The 24,425-nt window shown below is 39.0% G+C and overlaps 1 protein-coding gene across 1 annotated transcript; it reads left to right on the top strand.

Moving 5' to 3' along the window:
* The first annotated feature begins 4,384 nt into the window (after nucleotides 1-4,384).
* RAB19 (RAB19, member RAS oncogene family) lies at nucleotides 4,385-23,566 on the top strand. Its single transcript, XM_044677344.1, has 4 exons — nucleotides 4,385-4,502; nucleotides 7,663-7,874; nucleotides 16,718-16,901; nucleotides 21,976-23,566. The coding sequence occupies exons 2-4, from the start codon at nucleotides 7,674-7,676 to the stop codon at nucleotides 22,242-22,244; spliced, it is 654 nt and encodes a 217-aa protein (XP_044533279.1). The 5' UTR covers nucleotides 4,385-4,502; nucleotides 7,663-7,673; the 3' UTR covers nucleotides 22,245-23,566.
* Nucleotides 23,567-24,425: the final 859 nt, after the last annotated feature.

Genomic DNA, 24,425 nt, shown 5'->3' with positions numbered 1-24,425 from the left:
CGCGTTCCCCCAGCGTCTTTTTCAGCCCCACCCTGCTAGTCGTCCGGCCCACCCCGACTCAGCCAGCCTCCCATCTGGACAGACCCCGGCGCCCTCAGCAGGCTCCTCACGCCCCTCAACCCTACCAGTGCTCCGCGCCACTCCCTGACTGTGCACCCCCATCTTGCTGCCATCGCTCCTAGCGGTTTCTCGTCCCCATCCTACCAGTCCTCGGGCCCACCCCAAATCTGTCAGCCCCAAGCGCCCACCCCCTACTCCTCCAGCCCCCGCGCCCCTGGCTCCGTCCCGCCAGCAGTCCCCGCCGGCAGGACTCAGCCCCAGAACGGAGCCGTCCCCCTGCAAGAAGCCGCTCGTGAACCCAGAAGCAGGACTCGAGCTCCCGGCGGGGGTCCACCAGATCCGCAGCCACTTTCATGGCATCCCCTAGTTTCCGAGGCTCAGCCAGGCGGCATCCCTCACTCCCCAGCACCACACGGGCCGAGCTCCCCACCCCCCACCCCCGCTCCGGGTTACAGCCACCCGCCAGGGCCCTCTTACCCTAGACCTATGGTTAACAGCAGCTGCCCCCGCTGCAGTCGCCGCCGCCCCCGCATTGCTCCAGCTCCTCGTTCCGCCACCTCACCTCTGCCGCCAACAGTCAGTCCAGGGTTTCCGGGCGGTCACGTGACCGACGGGCTTGGCCAAGTCTGAGCGAGGAGCCGCCGGCTCTCGGCCTGGCTTCCGTGGTGCATTCTGGGAGTTGTAGTCCTGCCTTTGTCTCATCTCACCTACATCTCAAGGACGCATGGAATTTTTTTTTCTTTTCAAAAAATATTTTCAATAAACAGATTTTTTTTCTCCCACCCACAACCAATTCACAATTTTCTAAAAGAAAATCAGAACCCATGTAACAAGTTATACATAGTCAAAGCAAGTCAAATCCTCACATTATCCACACTCAAAGATGTCTCATTTTTTCAAGCTAGCAAATATTAGTACATTAAGGTTCCCACAGTTCTTTACAAATATGATCTCATTTGATCTTCACAAGAAACTTGGAAAGTAGATTCTACAGTTATTCTTTATTTGAAAGACGAAGAACCTGAGGCAGAGACTTAGCCAGAGTAACACAGTTTTTAAATACCTAGATTTAAAATTAGATCATCTTGACTCCAGGACAAGTAATGACATTTATTTAAAAAAAAAAAATTCTCACATTGTCCATGTCCAAAAATGTATGTGACATTCTACATCTGGAGTCAATCACCTTTATTTCAGGAAGTACATGGCATAATTTATCATCAATTCTTCAGAAGAGTGGTTGGTTGTTGGGTTGATCTGTGTTCTTAAGTCTTTCAAAGTTGTTTCTACTTTATTGTTGTATAAATTTTTCTAGTTCTGTGATCAAAGTTCCTATATGTCTTCCCAAGTTTCTCTGAAACTATCAAGTAATATTCCATTATATTCGCATGCTATATAATTTGTGCTCCCAGGTGATGAGGACTTTTGAGACTACAAAAAGAGATGTTATAAATATTTGTATAAATAGGCTCTTTGACCTCTTTAGGGTATATAGATCTAGTAAAGGTATTGCTGCTTCAAAAGGTATGGAGGCATGGTTTATAAGATTTCTAGAACTGAAAGACAGCTTTACAGACAAGAAAATGAAGGTCCAAAGTACAGAAGTGACTTGCCCAAAGTCATAGCGGTGGAGTGTGTGTGTCTTCCAAAAAGTCGTTGCTCATTTCTCAAAACAGATTGCAATCTAAGATTCCTTCCAACTATAAATCCTAAAATTCTATTTCAAGTAGCAAATTAGTGCCTAGCAAAAACAACCCAACAAATCAAGGTGGTACTTTCAACATGGATTCAACAAAGAATATGGGTGTTGGGAGACAGAAAGAATTATCATAGTTGTAAGAGAGTTATCATTGAAAGAATGGAGACCTCTAAAGAACAAACCATTTTTCTCCTGTAAAATGGGAGGGGGGGGGGAGAAATACCACCTGGGAAGATGCAACAAAGTGCTGCAAAACTGATTATTAAAATTCACAGCCAGAAGATAGATGTGTCCCAATGGTAATACTGCTTTGCTGATCTTGTCAGGAAGGCTTTTTGATTCATGAATAATTAAACAGAAAGGAAGCTTTCCCTTTCCTCCCCCTCCCAGCTTCGTTCTTGTCCTTATTTTTAAAAAAATTAGTCTACAAATTGTATGTAAAAGAATTTGTCTCATATACAATCTTTTCTATTCATGATTGCTAAGTTGATCATTTTAAAAAATTAATATGCAGTTCTTTCATTATTTACTGTTTCACCCTCTCATAGAGCAAGTGGCTTTGTTGTAGTCCTCTCCTTTCGCTGAGACCCTCCCCCCCACTCATTTAAGGATTACCATCACCTCTTAAGATCCCTTGATCTATTTGTCTCCTTATTTAAAAAAAAAAATTAAATACCATACAATGGCAGAAAGACTTGTTTTCCAAAGCACTACATTGTAATGTAAATTGTTCTCTAGGGAAAGGGGCTCTCTCCTTTTCCAAGGTCATAGTTTTAATAATAGCTCACATTTATGTAGCAGTGAGGTGGGTAGTACAAACCTTATTAAGCCCAGTAAGGGAAATGTGGATCAGGCAGTTGAGACTTGCCCAAAATTATATAATCAATTAAGTGTTGGGGTCTGATTCCAACTTCTGACTCCACTGTGTGTTGGGGTAAAGACAAAATGAAAAGAGGGTCAAACTAAAGTCCTGTTCAGGTCTAACAATCTATGATACTATGATTCTGATGCGATGGTGGCCAAATTTAAACCAGGCTAATCTCTTCCTCCGCTGATTTTCTGTAACTCACAAATTGTTTTATAAAAGACAAATTCTATGTTAGATGGATTAGGATTAGTGGTGTTTGTTATTTAAAGGAATCCCCATGTGAATCCTTGTATAAAATGAGTAATCAACCCCAGAAGAGGTTTATTTTTTGAGTGGATTTTTTTTTTTTTTTTTTTTTTGCACAAGCCTGAGATTTCATCAGCTTGGAGAACTCTGATGTGGAAACTTCCTGCACCAATGCAAAGCAGCAACTCTGGTCTTAGAGAACCTCGGGGTACTGAGATATTCTGATTTGTCCAAGTTAATAGGACTCTCTTACATATGTCAGAGGCTGACCTTAAAACCAGGTGTCTCGAACTCTAAAACCAGCCTTCCATTTACTAAAACACATATATATATTCAAATAGTCAGTTTGCTTAGTGGGTGTATCTATAGTATTGTTTGAATTCCTACATATTACCCCTACAGCAAAAATGGGGCTAGCCATGGAGCTAAAAGTCTAAGGCAGAATTCGACCCAGAGTATAGATGGTGTTTTTTTTAAAACCAATGCAATGGGGCAGCTGGGTAGCTCAGTGGATTGAGAGCCAGGCCTAGAGACGGGTGGTCCTAGGTTCAAATCTGGCCTCAGACACTTCCCAGCTGTGTGACCCTGGGCAAGTCACTTGACCCCCATTGCCTACCCTTACCACTCTTTCACCTATAAATCAATACGCAGAAGTTAAGGATTTAAAATAAAAAATAGAATAAAATAAAATAAAAAACCAATGCCATGACAGGTTAATAAATTCTGAGCTCCCAGTGGCCCCTGGTTAATTAACCTAATTTCGCTGTGGTTATCTAGAAGTGAAGCTGGAGGGGCAGCCTGGTAGCACAGGGGATAGAGTGGCAAGCCTAGAATCCAGTTCAAATCCTGATTGCTACACTTTCTTCTGTCTTAGACTCGATCCTAAGACCTAAGGTAAGGTGTTTTTTTTTTTTGTGTTTGTTTGTTTGTTTGTTTTAAAGAAGCAGAAAGTGTTCAATTTTCAATTTTCAATTTTCCCCTTTCCAGCTTTTTTCGCCCCCCTCCCCCCCCAGGGGGTTGTGGTGGTAGGATGAAGGCAGAACCAACCTTCCCTTTCAGCAAACAAATACACCCTTTGACATCTCTGTTCATGTGTTTGTCTTTTCCTGACACGCACTCCTCTTCCTCAATTAATCTTCCAAGATAGTTTTGTCTCCACAATTCCAAAATCCATCTACTGCTCAAATCAATTCTTTTCCACTCTCTCTCTAAAAAAGGACTGGAGGGAAAAGTTGATGGAAAAAGAGAAAAGAAACAAACAGTTGGCTTTTTAGGTGCTGGGGAGTGTGTGTGTGTGTGGGGGGGGTTAATTGGCTATTTCTTTTTTTGCTCTGTGGACAAAGAAATGTTTTGTGGGAAAGCTGTAGCCACTCTGCTTTGTCTAGTAAATTTACAGCCTTCTACTTCACTATCAAGAAGGATCTGGCTCCAGGCTAGAGGGGTTGGTTGGAAGGGGGTTGAGTTTTCCTTTCACTTTCAATAGCCGACAGATCTGATACCCGGGGGACAGAACTACAGTTCCCACCTAGCAAAGAGACAGGAGGTGGAGGGGGCAGAGGGGAGGGCTAAGGCAAGGAAAGAAAACAAAAGAAAAATCATTACCTGCTGGCACAGGTGAGAAAAAAACAGGTAAGCAACAGGTGACCCGGAAAATGAGGGAAACAGAAGAAGACAGAATGGAGGCGGAGGAAGCGGTGGTAGGGTAGATAATTATATTACTTGTTAGGTGAGTTGACATATTTGGGGGCGAAGGGGCGCTGAGGTTTGCTTTGGTTTGATTTGTTTTTTTCTTGGTGGAAGAAGGTGAGAGAGGTTGCTTGGAAACTCTAGAAGAGATCTGTAAAGGGGAGGGATAAACCAAACGAAGTTTCAGCTCAAGTTCCTGAGGCAAGAGGACAAAAGTGGTATAACTTTCTTTGACTTTTAAATGGAATAAAGGGAAAGTTGGATGATTTTTTTTTTTTTTGCCTTATCTTTTAGAGGGATGGTTTAGCTGTAGATAACAAAGGGAGTAGTAGGTTGATCAGAACTTCCTGAAAAAAGAGGTGAAGTGCTCCTTCATTTAATTACGCAAATATTTATCAGTACTAGATGCTGAAATGATAAGAATTTTAGACCAGATACCGTCCTTTTCTCAAAGAACTTAATCTAGAAGGGAGTTAAGACGCAAACAAAGGGAACTCTAGTATACTGTAGCGGGGGATTAGGAACCACTTCTAAGATTTCACTAGTTTAGGGAACCTTCTAATCAGGAAGTTCCCTCAGAGAATGCAGTTCAGACCCTGCTCTGAAATTTACACGGAGAGTGTTTGTTGCACGAGAGATTTAGTGATTTGCCCAAGATTACATTGACCATGTTAGAAGCAAAATTTGAACCGAGGTCTTCCTGGTTCTTTCATACTGTGCAATATGTCATGCTACATCCGTTAGAGAACTGCAAAACAAAGTGTTGTCTGAAGTCTGTGGGACGACTTTATTAGCTAGAAAGGAGTCAAGAAAACTTGAAAGAAAAGGTAGCATTTGTGTTGGACTTTAATAATCCAATGGATAAAAATTCAAGGAATTCAACTGGGATTTAGAATTCCTCATAGAATGCCCTTAAGAGCAAGGACTGTTTGTTTTTGTATTTGTGACCTAGGCAACTGGCACATAGTTGGTGTTTAATAAATGCTTATTGAAGGTGAAAGTTGCCTTAACTTTCCTTGGTTCTATTAACTCATTGGATTTACTTCTATCAAACTCTCAAATCTTTCAGAGCCACTACAGTCTATTCAGATATCCCCAATCTCATTTTTTAATATCCTTACCTTCTGTCTTAGAATCAACACTAGGTATTGGTTCCAAGGCAGAAAAGCAGTGAGAGCCAGACAATGGGGGGTGTGGGGGGTGGGAGGTCAAGTGACTTGCCCAAGGTCACACAGTTAAGAAGTGTCTGAGGTCAGATATGAACCCAGGACCTCCCATCTCTAGGCCTGGCTCTCAATCCACTGAGCTACCCAGCTGCCCCTCAATCTCAAAAATTTTAACCCTAAAGCATAAGGCTTCCAATTTATCCTTATTAAGTTTGATTGCCACTTGATCATTAAAAGTCAGTGATAGTCATAAGTTTTGACAAGTCTTGGGAGTTTGTCCATCACATATTTGCTCCAGGAACAACAGATGCCTCAACTATTCTTGTCAAGTTAACAAATCGTTGACTTAGTAGCCCCTTAAACAAACATCACCAAGAGCCATCATTCATCTCTTCTTCCTATGACCCGTACTGGTTGACCTGTCACTTTATTATGCACAACCTAAGTCATCTAACTCGAAAGCCAGTTCTCTTTGCATCAGTGAAAAGGTTGGAAGAAATCAGGACACATTGAACTACTGGACATGAATTCCAGCTCCCAAGAAATAACCAAACTGACGAAATTGACCAACCATTTAATTGAGTGTAAAGTTCACGGAATCGAATGCTTTTTTATAGTTCATAAATAATAAGTATAGTGGGATCCTGAATTCTCAATACCTTTTCATCTTTGTTGTGACTGTTAAAATGTGATCTGCTATTGTATATGATGTTTGTAAAAGTTTGTCTGTTCCTTTTCTTATACCTTTATCCAGCTTCCCTCAGTGGACTTATAGATTATTCTTTTAAGAATTTTTTAGGGGCAGCTGGGTAGCTCAGTGGATTGAGAGTCAGGCCTAGAAACGGGAGGTCCTAGGTTCAAATCTGGCCTCAGACACTTCCCAGCTGTGTGACCCTGGGCAAGTCACTTGACCCCCATTGCCCACCCTTACCATTCTTATACCAAGAAGCCAATACACAGAAGTTAAGGGTTTAAAAAAAAAAGAATTTTTTAAACCTGGGAAATGACTACAGGTCAGTGGTTACTAATATTTATTCTGTTTCTTTGGGAAAGAGTAATAATAAGGTACAATAGTTGTTTTGTTTTTTTTAAAACAAACCTTTTTTAGTGGCCTTCCCTCTTTCAAATACTTTGAAAATCTATCCCTCAATGCACTCATTATTCTATCTCTTCTCACACAGGACTTCTTCCGTGTATACTTGGTCTAGTTCAACTGCTTTTCCCATCTTTGTTTTCTTTTAGACTTTCTGCTTCCTCCAATAGCACAATGGGAACTGTGATGATAGAATCCAAATATTGTAACTCCACTGTCATTGATGGATAGAAGTTGCTGATAGAAATCTTTACAAGGCTTTTTTCTTTTTTAAGCTGTTCATTGTCCTTCCAGCTTTATCCTTAAATGCCCAAGGGGTGGTTTTTGTCTTGTTGGTTGTCACTCAGCTTCCTATAAAACTTCTTTTCCTTCCACTGCTTTTCACTGTTTTAAAAGGCATTACTATCATAACCTCACATTATGCTCTTCTCTGAAATTTTACAATTTAGTGTATTTTATTTTCTAAACTGGTGTTGCCCTTGGCTGATAGATATTCTTGCTTGCAAGTCAAGTGTTTGCTGGCAGGGATGGTTTCTAGGTTCTTTTGGCATCCCTGTTATGCTTACTAATTTACATTGGCATATGAGAATTTGCTTATGTTGATTTTTACCATGACTAGAGTTTCGGGCAGTGGTGTTAACTCCTGAAGGTTCAGAACATACTAGACACAGAAGGGAGAGTGAGATTATCTTTCTCTTAGAGGTATTCCTGAAATCATATCACATCTATAACAGGCATTAGCATATAAATGGGCATCTCCCCTCCCAGAGCATGTTTCAACTCCCAGATGTATCCTATAATCTCTATTTTGGTTTGTTTCTTTCCTTCTTTTGATCCATCTGAGCTCAAAGAATCATGCAGTTTTCCAGTTTCGTCAGGGCACCAGACGAGACCTTCGACTATTTGTTCAAGATTATCCTCATTGGAGACTCGAATGTGGGAAAGACATGTGTGGTGCAACACTTTAAATCTGGAATCTACACTGACACACAGCAAAATACAATTGGTGTGGACTTCACTGTGCGCTCTCTTGAGGTGGATGGGAAAAAAGTGAAGGTAAGAGACAGAACAATGAAAGGAGAGACCCAGGGAGATTGGTATTGCCTCTATTACCAACAAGAGTGTGTAATAGAATTCTAAATTGTCATGCCTTTTATCTCCAGACATAAAAAAGGCACTGGGTGACTTTCCATTAATCTTCTCCATACTTTTCAGTTGAGAGGGCCACAATTTCCACAAAGTCTCCCAGGTTTTCAACTTTAGTTTGTTGTTCAGTGTTTTTCAGTAATATCCTACTCTTTTTTTTTTTTAAACCCTCACCTTCTGTCTTGGAGTCAATACTGTGTATTGGCTCCAAGGCAGAAGAGTGGTAAGGGCTAGGCAATGGGGGTTAAGTGACTTGCCCAGGGTCACACAGCTGGGAAGCGTCTGAGGCCAGATTTGAACCTAGGACTTCCCGTCTCTAGGTCTGGCTCTCAATCCACTGAGCTACCCAGCTGCCCCCAATGATATCCTGCTCTTAATGACCTCATTTGAAGTTTTCTTGACAAGGATACCAGAGTGGTTTGCCATTTCCTTCTCCAGTTCATTTAATAGGTAAAGAAACTGAGGCAAACACGTTTACATAACTTATAAAGGGTCCCATAGGTAATGAGGGTCTGAGGTCAGGTTGGAACTGGTTGTTTTGACTCCTATTGCTCTATCCACCACAATATCTAGCTTCTCTAGAAGAAAATTGAATCAGAGATCAATTAGGAAAATACTGAAAGAGTTCAGAGAAGAGGTGATTAGGAGCCACACCAGAGTAGTGCCTGCAAGGGAATGGCTTATTTAAGAGATGTAGAGACAGGATTGGCAAGACTTGGAAACTGATCTGATATGGAGAGTAAGAGAGAATAAGGAATTCAAGCTGACTCCTAGGTGGCAAATCAAGGAAGCTGGGAGAAAGGTAGTACCTTTGATAAGAAAGAATGGACAATTTCAGATAAAGGGTCAGAAATATGGTGAGTTTGAGATGTGTACAGGATGGCCACTTTGAAATGTTCAGTACATAGTTGTTGATGTGTGACTCCTCAGGAGAGACCAGGGCACAATATAGAAGTATGAAAATCATCTGTACAAAGATGATAATTAAACTGAGAGCTGATGAGATCACCAAGTGAAATAAAGGGAAAAGAGGGCCCAGCACAGAGGCACCATGACTACCACTGACCAGGATAAAGAGTTATCAAAGGATACTGACAAGAATTATCCCAATACCAACATCCAAAAAACCTAGAGAGGAAAGAGAAAAACTTAGAGAGGAGAAGAGGGGGGTCAGTAGTGTCAAAGGCTACAGAGAAGCCAAGAAGAATAAGGATCAAGAAAAGATCATTAATTTGGCAAATGACACCACACTAGTAACTTTCTCCACCCTCCAAAGCCAAGGAAAAATGACCAACTTTCCAGACATTGAACTTCAGTGTGATTTGTGCTTGACACCAAAAGAAGAAATAGAGGATTGGGTTTTTTGGTTTTTTTTTTTTTTTTTTTTTTTTTTTTGCTGAGACAGAGTGATAAAACCACTGGATTCTGAATCAAAGGACCTGAGTTCAGATGCTGGTTCTGATACTTGCTACATAAATTATTTTTTGCAAGTGATCTAACACTTTGGACCTCTGTTTTCTCATTTGTAAAGTGAAGGTGTGGCAACCGTGTCTACATGCTTTAAATGAATGCTTGGCATCAAGCAACTTATGTTTTTCCAAGTAGTCCTTCCTCATATTGAGCCACAATTTTCCTGCTTTCAATTAAGCCCATTTTCTATTGTTTAGTGGTCCACAGACTGAAAGAAAGACTATTCAAATCCACCCTTGCCCCCTTCTCAACAACAACAAAAAACTTTATTGAGTCACCCTTTAGCTTTCTCTTTCTAGGGTACACATTGCCAATTCTTGGAGATTGGGAAAATCAACATGGATTAAATCCCAAAGGCTTAGACCCATAAAGTGAGACCCAGCAAAACATTTAAAATCCATTTCTTTAAAAGGTATTTGATAGGGGCAGCTGGGTAACTCAGTGGATTGAGAGCCAGGCCTAGAGATAGGATATCCTGGTTTCAAATCTGACCTCAGACACTTCCTAGCTGTGTGACCCTGGGCAAGTCACTTCACCCTTACCACTCTTCTGCCCTAGAACCAATACATGGTATTGGTTCTAGGACAGAAGATAAGGGTTCAAAAAGAAATATTTAATAACAAATGATAACATATTTAGATAGCTCCTTAAGGTTTATCACATAAAATCAACAATCTAGAGCTGTAAGTAACTTAAAAGTCATAATTTAGTCCAACCCCCTTATTTTGCAAATGAGGAAACTTGGGCCCCAGGAAGTTAAATGTTTTGACTAAAGAAACATGGGTGTTGTTCAGTCATTTGTCAGTTGTGTCAGCTCTTTGTGACCCCATTTGTGGTTTTCTTGGCAAAGACACTAGAGTGATTTGTCATTTCCTTCTCCAGTTCATTTTAAAGATGAGGAAACTGAGGCAAATAAGGCTAAGTGACTTTCCTGGGTCACATACCTACTAAGTGTCTGAGATCAGATTTGAACTCAGACCAGGTCTGACATTCTATTCACCATATTGATAACAGAAGTCATAAGCCTCAAAGGCAAGTTTTGACCAAGGTCCTCACCCCAGAATTAGTTTGCAAAAGCAAATCATTGTGTTTCTTCACAATTTAGAAAGCTGACTGGTGTGAGTATCTTTATCCCCATTTTATAAAGGGTGGAGTTAGGGTTCTAAGAATTTGAAGGACTTCCTGTGGGCAAGTAGGGAGTAAGTGGCTGAGGCAAGCTTTAAGCCCAGCTCACCCCATTCTAAGTCCTGTGCTCTCTAGAAGAATTTCAATTTGCATAGGTGAAAGGAAACTCCCCGGAAGGAAACCACAGAAATATATAATAAAGTTCTAAATGGCATGGTGCAGCCTATAAATGCTAGGGACCTTGAGAGAAGAAGAATATTAGTCCAGGCTGGAAGGCTTCTTAGATCTGTATTGAGCTCCTGAGATACAAGCTGGGATTGGAAAAAGCAGACCTGAGAAGGTAGAGGGGAAGCATCAAAGTCCAGATGGAAACAACAATGAGGCTGTTTTCCTGGGAAAGCTTTAACCAGAATGGAAGTATGGGTTGGAAAAGAAAATAGGACAGATAAGATTGGCTAAGTAAGGATGAGATCACTTTGTGGAAGGTGTCACCAGCCAGGTGGAGGGGAGGAGGGTGTCTCCAAAAACAGAAGAGGCCATTAAAGGCTTTTGATAAACAGTGTGAGTGACTGATGAGAGAAGTCTTTAAGGAAGACTAATCTGGCAGCCATATGCAGGTTGGGCTAGAATGGGGAAAGCTTAAAGATCTGGAATAGGCAGATACTTAGGCAGATATCATGCTAATCCAGATTTGATATATAAAGACTTAGAGCAGAAAATGAGTTAAGTACAACTCGGGGTGTGCTGATAAATATTTAACTATAAATGCCCTAAGAGGAAAAAAGTACACACAAAACATTCTAAAGTTTAATCTGCATTATGAACACTTTTCCCATTACTTTTCCAAGTCTAGACAATCAACAAAACAATAAGCCAAGCCCTGATGTGTAGCACTTGCTGATTTCTGAGGCATAAATGCTTACATTGAAAATTCAACAATTGCCTCTCTGATTGCAACTGGCTCCACTATACTTTTCCTAGGAACCTCCTGATACTATTTTGATTATGAAATTCTCAAAAGAGAATACAGTTCCAGGGCTCAGAAGCCCCAGGGAAGGGACTCAGATGATTCCCTAGATGCAACCATGGCTCCTTGTAGTATTTATATTAAAAACTGAACAATCTGCTCTGAGAGACAGAGCTGCAAGAGCTGGTTCCAGCATACTCCTAGTTGCAAGAGATATTTATTTATTTGTTTGTTTTTAAACCCTTACCTTCCATCTTGGAGTCAATACTGTGTATTGGTTCCAAGGCAGAAGACTGGCAAGGGTAGGCAATGGGGGTCAAGTGATTTGCCCAGGGTCACACAGCTGGGAAGTTTCTGAGGTCAGATTTGAACCTAGGACCTCCTGTCTCTAGGCCTGACTCTCAATCCACTGAGCTACCCAGCTGTCCCCTACAAGAGATATTTAAAAAACACAGAGGTAATCATCTTTGATGACTGATTGGCAAAATAATTTGAAGGAAAGGAATAAAGATGCCTCCAAGTTTTTAAGATTGGGTGATTAGTGGGGCCATTGACATAGAGATTTCTGAAGGGAAAAAAATAATAACAGCTAAGATGTTTATAGTGCTCTGAAGTTTGCAAAACACTATATAGATATCATCTCATTTGATCCTCACAAGGACCCTGTAAGGTAGGTGCCATTATTATCCCCATCATACAAAAAAGGAAACTCAGACAATGAAGTCAGTGATTGTATAAGGAGGATTAAAAAAACCCAACAACTCTTACCTTCTGCCTTAGAATTAATTCTAATACTGGTTCCAAGGCAGAAGAACAGTAAGGGCTAGGCAATTGAAGTTAAGTGACTTGCCCAATGCCATAAGCTAGGAAGTGTCTGAGGCTAGATTTGAGCCCAGGACCTCTTTTCTCTATGCCTGGCTTTCTATCCACTGAACCACCTAGTTGCTGCTATGAGGAGGGATTTTAACTGGGGTTTTCCTGAATCCAAATCTAACAACTATACCTTGGGAAAATGGCTGTGAAGACCAATTCAGGTTGGGACCCCATGGTTTTAAGTTTACATTAGCTTGCTTGAAAGTAGAAATTTCATCTAGAGAGCTAGAAAAATAGGCCTCGGGCTTGGAAGAGTTGATAAGATCATAGATCTAGATTTAGGACTCATCAATAAAAAGTAATAGTCATAGACACACATAATTATATCTTTTGGGTATATATTTTAATATTCTATTAATACATTTTTATTATTGTATTAATTCCCCTTTCAAATAATCCCTCCCATTTAACAACAACTACAAAAGCATTATCTTCCTTTGTCTTTTTCTCTGTAGCAGTTTATAAGTCTTCTAATGCATATCTCATTTCCTTATATCTATTGTTCCTTAAGGCAAGAGTGTCAATCTCAAATAGAAATGGATCCCTCTGGGCTGCCTACCTACTGACTTAGGAAATCACAAATAAACATTATCTATGTTGTGTTGATATTGTATTATTTTAATGTTTATTATAATATTATAATTATTATATCATTTATATTATAAACATTTATATATATATTTCATTAAACATTTTCCATTTACATTTTAATCTGGTCTGGGCAGCAGTTAGGAGCTTTGTGAATTTTATCTCTGCTAAAAGATGATAATATTACATTAAATTCATGTATCACAATTTATTCATCCATTCCATGATTTAGGAGCATGTTTTATCTTTAAAAAGTGTTGCTACAGGTATTTTTGACTTTTCAGTTATTGGCCTCTTTGGGGTAAACCCTTTATATTTCTGAAAAACCTTTTAGTTTTCCTTGAAGAGGAATGTAAAGAAAAAAGATCAAAGAGGTAAGATCTATTCTTTGGGAGTATCCACAGTAAGAGGAAAAAGAGGATTCAGGCAAGAAAACAGAAGGAACAACTAGAGAAGTAATAGGAGAACCAGGATATTGTAACACTGGGCAGCCAAAGCTAGGAGAGAATTTCAGTAAGAAAGGAAATGGAAGGCAGCATCAAATGGATCAGAGAATTAAAGGACAATAAGCCTTGAGATTGGGGCAGTTAAGGGGCAGAGTCAAGAAGGCAGCTTGGAGCAGCAAAAACTGAAACCTCTTTGACTATCTTTCCATACCAATCTTTAACAAGAGCTTCAAAAAAAGACATAAATCCAAACCCAACAACAAGATGGAGTCACAGTATTCTCCTGCTGAACACAACTTGAAAAGTAGGCAAAGAATAAGTGAAAGACTGGAAATAAGATTGGGCTAGCTGAAACCCGCCTCCTACAACTACTGTGCTGAGACCTGCAATTAGATTCAGACTGACTGTGAGATTCAAGGGTGGGGGCTGTGACAGGAATGGAGCACCACAGATACATCGCTCAAGGTCCAAGGCTCTTACAGCAGCTGCCAGGTAAGAACTTGGGGTGGGGCATTTGCTTGGGCATCCTCAGCCTCCATGGTGGCTGGCTACAGTGAAGATTTGGCCCTAGGGCAAATTAACTTGGCAGGTCAGCTCAATCAGTCTAATCCAATATACTATCAGAGGAGAGAGAAGATTGAAGATTCCACTTCAGGGCAGAGAAGCTCAAATGCCCTAGTCCAATAAACCAACAGAGGGTCTAGTTTACCTCTTTTTTTTCCTTCTGTTGTTTACTCATTTATGGGGGGGGATTATTAAACAACAGAAGAAAAAGGAGGTTGTGACTGAAAGCTTCTATAGGGATAAAGACCAAAGAACAGAACCAACAGAGGATGATGGGATCCAAGGAACTTCAAGCAAAACCTCAAAAATCCAAGGAAGGGGGAAGCTGGGTGGCTCAGTGGATTGAGCACCAGGCCTAGAGATGGTAGGTCCTAGGTTCAAATCTGGCTTCAGAAAGCTGGACAAGTCATTTAACCCCCATTGCCTAGCCCTTATTACTCTTCTGCCTTGGAACCAATACAGAGTACTGATTCCAAGACAGAAGGTAAGGCTTAAAAAAAATTTTTTTTTTAATCCAGAGAATTGGACTCAGGCTCTGGAAGAACTCAAAAAGGAATTCAAAAATCAAATAAGATAGGCTGAAGAGAAATGGGAGAAGGAAAACAATTGCTTAAAAAGCAAAATAGGTCATCTGGAAACAGAGGCACACAAACTAAAACAAGAAAACAGAGTATTAAAATCCAGAATTGACCAACTAGAAAATGAGGCAAAAAAAAATCAAAGGAGGAAAAGAATGACTTGAAAAGAAGAATGGACCAAATGGAAAAGGAGGATTGAAAGGTCATAGAAGAAAGGTCAGCTAGAAAGAAACAATTGAGATATCATGGAGCTCCAGTCAGGATCACACAGGATCTGGCAGCCTCCAGATTGAAGGACTGGAAGGTTTGGAATATGATATTCCAGAAGGCAAGGGAACTGGGTTTATAACCAAGAAACAACTACCCAGTAAAACTGACTATATTTTTTCAGGAGAAAGCATGGTCATTTAATAAAACAGAAGATTTCCAAGCTTTCCTGAAGAAAAGACTAGTTTTAAACAGAAAATATGAGGCCCAAATACAAAATTCAAGAGAAGCATGGACTTCAATAACATCAAATGGCTAATAGTCTTATATAGAAAGATGATATCTGTAATTCTTAAAAATTTTTATCATTATCATAGTAATTAGAAGAAGTATATAAAGAGGGTCTGTTAGTAAGCTGTTTAGGATGATATGTTGAAAAATATATAAAAACTAGGGTGAAAAGAAGATAGTACTAAGATAATTGGGAAAAGAGAAGTAAAATGGGGTAAAATATATCACATAAAGAAGCATGGTGAGGAGTGGGGAGGAGAAGACCAATACAATGTAAGGGAAGTTGGTGATGAGACTGGGGCTGATAGGTGGCAGAGTGGATAGAATGCTAAGCCTGGAGTTAGGAAAACTCATCTTCCTGAGTTCAAATCTGGCCTCAGACACTTACTAGCTATGTGACCCTGACAAGTCATTTAATCCTGTAAGTTACCTTACTGTAACATTTTAGAGCTTAAGGGGACCTAAAAGATCCTCCAACCAAATGCTCTGATTTTACAGGTGAACAAACTGAGACTCAGAGAAGTTAAGTGGCTTGTTCGAAGTCACATAACTAATTATTAGTAGAGTAGGAACTGGAATGCAGGTCTGCTGACTCTTAGGCCAATGTTCCTTCTGCTACATTGTACTACCTCCTCTATATTGGTGCCTTTGGAAAGATGGAAGGAAAGAAAGGGAGGAAGGAAGGAAGGAAGAGAGAATGAGAGGGAGAAGGGAAGGAAGGAAGAGGAGGGAGGGAGAGAAGGAAATAAGTATTTTTAAATTGCCAGTTATGCACCAAGCACTATGCTAAACACTTTACCAATAGTTGATTCTCATAACAACCCTGATTGGAAGCTGTTATTATTATCCACATTTTAAAGAGAACCATTTTAGCAGAAGCTAGAATTTTTTTTCAGGGAGTTGTAGAAGGAGTAGATAAAGATAGCATGACTGTTGTAGGTGTAAATCATTTATTATACAGTTTGGCAATGAAAAGGTCCCTAGGTCTGAGCTCAGAGGAACCAAAGAAACTGGTTTCAAATTCTCTTTATTGAGTACTGCCTCTATGATCTTAGAAGGTAGAATGGATAGGGTATTGACTTCAAGCCCAAGACGACCTGAATTCCAGACCCACATGGGTCTATACTGTCTGTGTGTCTCTGGACAGGTCACTTAATTTACTTTTAGTGCCCCTGGAAATTGTCTAAGTCTGTAAATTGCACAGAAGGAGCAGATCTGCATCAGGAGGTTCCTTTCCAGTAGGTCCTTGCAAAGAGAAGTTCACAGGTTTGGTCAAACCAAGTCAATAATCATTTATGAAGTGCTTCCTGTGTGTCAGGCACTTTCTCTATACAAGTCAGGGACGATACATATAAGATATTTCACATAATCTCAGACCTCTGAAATGTGTGAGTTTTCCTGAACTGCTTTTTTATTCTTTGTTATAAAGCATGGTTCCCTCAGGGGTGAAGGGGCCAGGAGGGGATGTAATAGGATATGTAGGATTGGATTGTTAAAAAAAATCAATACTTTTCTGTTAGTGAGGCAGCTCTTAGAGAGAGTTCACTTGGAGATTTGGGACTCTAGGAGGATTTGCTGTAACTGCCTTGGTAATGTAATAAATACCGGGTTGGCTTAGCTTCTCTCTTTTCGTTACCTGGATAGATGCAGGTATGGGACACCGCTGGCCAGGAGCGATTTCGGACAATCACCCAGAGCTACTATAGAAGTGCGAATGCTGCCATCATTGCCTATGACCTGACAAGGAGATCCACATTTGAATCTGTTCCTCACTGGATCCATGAAATAGAAAAATATGGAGCAGCCAATCTGGTCATAATGCTTATTGGTAGAGTATTTTAAAGTCATTTAACATCTTTCTAATATCACTCCTTAGTAGTAGTTCGGCTTTTATCAGGTTAAGTTTTATGAAGCGTCAGGATAAGAACATCCCATTAAACCAGTTAGCCACCAGTGTATTCTAACTTTTGATCTTATAGGTATCCCTTCCACCATCAAGACTTTTCCCATTGTGTCAGCATAACTTGGGGGATTGAGGAGTGTAACGATTAAAAATGATAAAGGCTGATATTATGAAGAAAAATAATATTTTAATTACCATGGCCATGTTGGTAAAATATATAAGATCACACCTGACTATTTCAAAAAAATGCTGCCCGTCCGTATCTCCTCACATATTGTCTGCGTAGTCAAAAAGGGCGTCAAGCCTGGTTGGCTAATACTTAAAGCTGGGCTTTACGTTGAAGACGTCATCATGTCCAAAACAGGAAACCCGTTGCATCATGGAAAATATAGTCTCAAAGTTCCCCACATGTCCACAGGAAGTTTGTCAAATATTTTTAAATGGAACCCCCAGAATTCCAAATAACACAGGGAGAAGTTTTGCAGAAGCCACAGACAACATGCAAAGGTCAGCAGATGATACAGGAAAAATTTAGAAATACATAAAATATAGGCATAGCATTGTATAATATTAACATGTTTTATCTTTTAATACCATAAATTTTACACAATTTCTTTTTTAAAGTTAAAGTTTATGAAAAGAATGTGAAAAATAGCAGGCAACACACAAAGGCTAGAAATGTTAACAATGGCCTCCTGTGAACAAATACTTGACCCAAATTTTACACTAAGGTACTGTAAACACCCCATAAAAGAAAAAGGAAAAATCCAGACTTCTTCTCTGATGTGAAGGGAAAGCTAAAAAAAATTTACACAGATTTTCTAGATAATGGGGAGTACTGTTCTACTAACCCCTTGGATGCGGAAGAAACAACTCAGAGGTACCATCTCTTACTATCAGAGTGGCCAAATATGACAGTAAAGGAAAATGATAAATGTTGGAGGAACTATGGCAAAATTGGGATACTAAGGCATTGCTGGTGAAGTTGTGAACTGATCCAACCATTTTGGGGGGCAGTTTGGAATTATGCGCAAAAGACTGTAAAACAATACCCTTTGATCTAGTAATACCACTAGTCTCCCAAAGTGATAAAAAAAAATGGGAAAGGACCTACTTGTAGAAAAATATTTATAGCTGTTCTTGTTGTGGTGGCAAAGAATTGGAAAATGAGGGGATGTCCATCAATTAGAGAATGGCTGAGCAAATTTTGGTATATGTTGGTAATGGAATACTATTGTGTTGTAAGGAATGAGGAACAAGATAATTTCAGAAAAAACTGGAAAGACCTCCATGAATTGATGCAGAGCCAAATAAGCAGAACCAGGAGAATATTGTACACAGTAACTGAAATACTTGAATATATTGAATATACTTGAAAATACTTGAAAATAATTGAATGATCAAATGTGATAGACTTCACTACCCTAAGCAATACAATGATCCAGGACAATTCCAAGAGACTTATGACAAAGAAAACTATCCACCTCCAGAGAAAGAACTGTTGGAGTAGGAATTCAGAGAGATGGAAGCATATGATTTTTTACTTGTTTGTTTATATGTTTTGGGGTTTGGGCTTTATAAGATTATTCACTTAGAAAAATGAACAATATGGAAATGTGTTTTGTATGATAATACATGTATACCCACTCCCCCCAAAAGAAAACAAATTAGCCCATTACCATAATGTTTAAAAAAGAGGGAGGGGAGCCTTTCTTTATATAAAGGGCCACCGTTTTAGAAGGAAAAAATAAGAAGCCATTGGACTTTGGATATTTTTTTTAATGAAATGCAAAATATTCCTCAGTAGAACACTTTCCCCCCTCAGACCAACAAGGAATATAGATAAAAATGCCAAACATACTTTTTTATTCTATATTATCCATGGCCAGATTAGAGATGAGACAGAGAAGATTCAAGAAGTGAAGAAACAAGGGCCAAAAGGAAGGGAGGTAAAAGATAGAGAAAGCAAGAAGAAAAAAAGGAAAAGCAAGAAAAAAGAGGAATAAAGGGACAGAGAAAGGGGTTAAGGAAGATAGGAAGAGAGAGCAAAAGAAATACATAGAAAGATTTCATAGATTTTGATGTAAATATATTACTGTAGTAAGTTGCTATTGATGCACAATACTGGACCGTTCAGAATAAATTATTACTACTTATAAATAACTAATTAGTTGATCAGTCATTGTTAATAGGCTATGGTCTCTTCATTTAATTTAAGAATTACTCTAACTCTTAAACCTTTCAAGGCTCTGTTCTGATGAGATGGTCACAGCTTCTCATCATTAGGAAAATTATGCTCTGGATTGAAGGAGAAACATCAAAGCCATTTTGCCACAGTTTCCCCCACTGGGTTAAATTCAGGTTCTCCAAATCCTCAAACAATTTATAATTAAGTATTCAGAGCTCTCTTCCAGTCCTACTTTTCCTACAAATCCATTGACTCACCACTCTGTCTCCTTTCTGAATTATGTACTTATTGCCTACATGGAACTTACTGATATCTTCTACTTTGTCTAGAGTGTCTTCTCTTTGTGTCATGTGTATAATTCTTTATTTCTCCACCTATATCATAAACTACTTGAGAGAGAGCCCGATAGCATTTTTTGTGGTCCCCATAAAACCTAGATCAGTAGATTTGGGAGCTGTGGGAGACTCTTAAGTCAGAATTTTGGATTTGTAATCTACATTTGTTTTTTAGTCTTTATCTTCCACTTAGAATTAATACTGTGTGTTGGCTCCAAGGCAGAAGAGAGGTAAGGGCTAGGCAATTGGTATTAAGTAACATGCCCAAGGTCATACAAGTAGGGAGTGTCTAACCTCATATTTGAACCCAGGACCTCCCATCTCTAGGCGTGGCTCTCAATCCATTGAGCCATCCAATTGCCTCTCTACTTTTCTTAGTATATCCATACTTGATTTTAGACAAAAGGCCAAATGATTCTTAATATATCCAGACACTGTTTTTAGTGACACCAGGTATTTCTTGGTACAAAAGAGAGAAATTCAGCCTTTTAAAGTCTGAGTGTGATTAAAGAAGATTATAAATTTAAAGAATAGAATTGATTCAATTCAATATTCAATTCTATATTTTTATTTTTCATCTTAAAATTATGAACCATAAAAGCATCAACAAACATTTACAAAGTATCCTCTGATTGCACAGATAAAAAGTAAATGCGAAGTAATTTCTGGCAGGAGTGGGGAGGGGGGAAGAGGATAGCATGTGTAAAGGTAGAAGACTTAATGCTTTGTACAAGAAACGATTAGTAGTCAATTTGGCTAGGACATAGAATATTATGATGGAGAACAATATAAAATCTTGCAATGACAGGCTAGAACCATATTATGAAGGGCTTTAAAAGGCAGATAGAAGAATTTGTATTTTATTTTAGAGAAAATAAAGAGCAACCAAAATTTCTGAGAAGACTCATGTTTTAGGAAGTTCACTTTAATTACTATGTAGAAGAGAGATTGGAAAGAGGGAATATGAAGGCAGAGAGATGATGATTCTGTCCTTAAATGATAAACTAAACATTTAAAAAATATTTATCTATGAACCAATAGGCATTTGTTATATAACTATTGTGTCCAGGGGCAGCTAGGTGGCAGGCCTAAAGAAGGGAGGTCCTGGATTCAAATCTAGCCTCAGGCACTTCCTACTTCTTCACTCTGTGACTCTGGACAAGTCACCTAACCCCCATAGCCTAGCCCTTACCACTTTTCTGCCTTGGAACCAATACATAAAATCGATTCTAAGACAGAAGATAAGGGTGTTGTTGTTGTTGTTGTTGTTTTTAATAGCTACTGTATCCAAATAAAACAATCTTTGACTTCAAAGAGTTTATTCTCTTGCTATATATATATTATACATACACATATATATATATATAATATTTAAGTCAAGCCTCAAGAATCAAATAAGAACAAAAGACAGAAAAGATTTAGCTACATAGAATAAATTAAAAGGTTTGAAAATACAAGCCATTCTGCTTTTTACTAAAACAAATACGATGTTACTGTCTTACATGAATAAAAGGTTATTACACAAGATATTGTTTTTCCAGTCAGAGATATTCTATCATCAATTAATGTTTACTTTGCCATTCAGTATACCTTACACTAACTTGGGTATGGCCCCATGGTCCAGAGAGCCAAAATGTAGTCATAGGACTCATAAAATGAGAAAGAAATAGCAATTTAGGCACAATCTGGTTACTTTTGTCAGTAAGCATTAATTGTATCATTTCTGGTTTCACTCTGATCTTGTACACCCCCTTGTTTAAGATTTCCTTTTCTGATGCTAATCTTTTTATTGTAAAGACTCGATTAGAATATTACTTTGTAACCTCCCACTATGGTTAATGTAGAAAATCCTTTCCCTGGGACCACATACAGGGACTGAGCACAGCTTGTTATGGAAAGTCCAAGCATGTAATTTCTTAGAAATGTGGTTATGGGCAAATTTAAGAATCATTTTTGTGGTCACCGACTTTCACAACCTGCTGCTGAGGCAATTTCCCACAAATGTAAGCTTTTGTCTCTTTCAGAATTCTTACAGAAATCAGGGGAGAGAATACATATAATTAAGTTTCTTCGATGGTGGTATGAATCTCTGTGGCTATTTCTATTAAAAAGTAGGCTTCTAAGGGGGACAGCTAGGTGGAATCATTTCAGTTCTACTAGTTTTAGTCTTTTTTTTCCAATATAGTTGTCTTTTTTTAGCCTACAGAACATTTTGTTGAGCTAAAGTGGTCTTTTAAAAATGTGTCATTCTTAGAGGCAACTAGGTAGCTAAGTGGATAGAGTTCTGGTCTAGGATAGGAGGACTTGGGTTCAAACCCTAGCTGTGTGCCTCTGGGTGAGTCACTTAACCCCAGTTGCCTAGCCCTTGCCCTTCTGTCTTAGACAGAAAGTAAAGAGTTTTTTTTTTTTAAATGACATGCTTAAAAATCAACCTACACTGCTCAATGTTCTATTGCTTTGTCTTTTTTTCCCCCAGGGAACAAGGCTGACCTATGGGACAAGCGTCACGTTCTTTTTGAAGATGCTTGCACTCTGGCAGAAAAATATGGCCTTCTTGCAGTTTTGGAGACTTCTGCTAAAGAGTCCAAGAACATTGATGAAGTATTCATGTTAATGGCAAGAGAGTTGATTGCCCGGAATGACCTGAGCTTTTATGGAGAGAGTCCACAGAACAATCTCCTCCTGGATTCTAGTCCAATTCTCTTAGCTCCGAGTCCAAATTCGAACAACCACTGCAATTGTTAAAAGAGGGAGAGACAAAGTGGGGGTGATAGGGCGTGCTGTGCTGGGGAGGCAATCTCTGAAACCCAAATTGGTCAGAAATCTGGCTATCCAATGTGTTAGGTCTTAGACCTTGGAGTGGCTATTCTGTTATTCTCTTTCAGTTGCCCAGGCTTCCTTCCAGCATGGATGGTTTCTATTTTTGCTCTCCTGTATCAACCAAGAGGTGCCTTTTTGGGGGCCATATCCAGAGCCTGAAGGAAGTTCAATTTAATTCAGGAAGTATTTGTTACCTGCCTGCTATGTGCCAGGCAATTTGCTAGGTTCTGGGAATATGAAGACAAAGATGAACTAGATTCTGCCTTCAAGGAGTTTACATACATTCTATTAAGAAAAGCTTCCTTTTAAAGGTCATACTTAGGAGGAGCCTTGAAGGAAATTCAGGATCCTAAGGGGCAGAAGTGAGAAAGGAGTGTCTCCAAGGAACAAGCCATCCTTTTTCCTTAGACTTAATATTAAAATGAGGTTTAATGTTGGGGGCAGGAAGGCTAGAGAATGGCTCCCCTTCATTAGCCCTGGTCAAGTACTGGATCTGGCTTTTGGCCCCAGTGGTTTCCTTCAGTGTTGAAGAAAAAGAAAGGCCTGCAAGTTGGGAGGAGAGTAGAGCAGAATATCAAGAAAAAGGAAAGGATGGAAAGCATATTCTAGAGGGGCCTGCATCCACTCACAAGTTGGGTTTGGGTTTGTTTTTTTGTTTTTTTATTTTGGAGGGGAGTGGGGAATTTGGGTAAAGTGAAATTAAATCTGTCAAAGAATTAGCAGAACTTTGCTTCACATTTGTTCTCCCCAAACCCACTTAACTCAAAAAATGACAAAACTCATGAGTTCCTGGGTTCTAGAATCAAGAACTAGCAGAACCTTGCTTCATATTTGTTCTCCCCAAACCCATTTAACCTCAGGAATAACAAAATTCATGAGTTCCTGGGTTCTGAATCAAAGCTCTTCTTAGCACATTTATTAAGTTTCATATTATTGGGTCTTTTTTCCTGTTTATATTATCATAGTCATCATTTTTCTGATTTTGTTTACTTCAGTCTTCTCCATTTTGTATTAGTTTTCCCAAGATCCTCAGAATTTTTCAGAGTCCTCTTATAGGTCAATAATATTCTATTATATTGATGTACCAAAACTTGATTAGCTATTTTCCAGTTATTGAGTCCTCTAGGTTTTTTTTGCTCAAAAAAAGTTAGAGTGAATATTTTTCTATATCTATAACTTTCTTTCTGCCTTTGAGCTCTTTCTATATATTCCCAGCAATAGAATCTTTAGGTCAAGGAGAATAAACATTAAAAACACAAACACAATTTTTTAGCATATCTTTTTTTACATTTATTTCTTATTTATTTTTTCTCAATGTCTACAAAATTTTAACATTTTGAGTTCTGTATTCTCTCCCTCCTTCCTCTACCCCTCTTTGAAAAAGCATACATTTTGATATAGATTATACTTGTGTGCAGTCATTTTAATCCATCTAACAAAACTTAAAATATTTTAGATGAGAGATCTTTACTGTTTTCTCTCAAGCTCTTGGGTAATATATTTTGATTTGATGTTTTCTAAATTTTTCAATTTTTTAATATTTTTATTTTTTACCAATTATGTGCAATATCAAATTTCCACACAAGTTTTCCCAAGTTATATGATCAAACTTATCTACCTTCCTCCCTTCCCTTCCTCCTCCCAGTGCTGGCAGGCAATTCAATCTGGGTTATACATGTATATGTCCATTACCTGAGAAAACAAAGAGAGGTAAAAATACTGTTCCCTCCAGCAGCTTCCATTCTAATGGGGGTGACTATGTATCTGTGTACATATAAAATATGTACCTATTGCATAAACTCTAGGATTACTATCCTAGCTGGCCCTTGCACTACCAGGTCAGGTCCCCAGGGCTCAACTACTACAGTTTTAAAGACTCCAGGGGTGAGGGGAAAGGGAAATGTTTTTCTAATTTGATAGCTTATGAGTCCCCACTGGTGTGTTCCCTCATGATTACTGATTGATATCAATCATTCAGCATGTCTTAGTTATCTTTTAAAAAGTGGCATAGTAATAACAACTGGTACAAAATATTTTCCTAAAAGTCTATGGCATCAGACAGCTGGTAGCTAGGAAGTCCTGGGTTCAAATCTGGCCTCAGATCAT

The sequence above is a fragment of the Gracilinanus agilis genome, chromosome 5 (assembly GCF_016433145.1).
Source record: "Gracilinanus agilis isolate LMUSP501 chromosome 5, AgileGrace, whole genome shotgun sequence".
NCBI classification, from domain to species: Eukaryota; Metazoa; Chordata; class Mammalia; order Didelphimorphia; family Didelphidae; genus Gracilinanus; species Gracilinanus agilis.
Note: the sequence above shows the minus strand (reverse complement) of the source record. Positions and strands in the feature narration are given on the sequence as shown.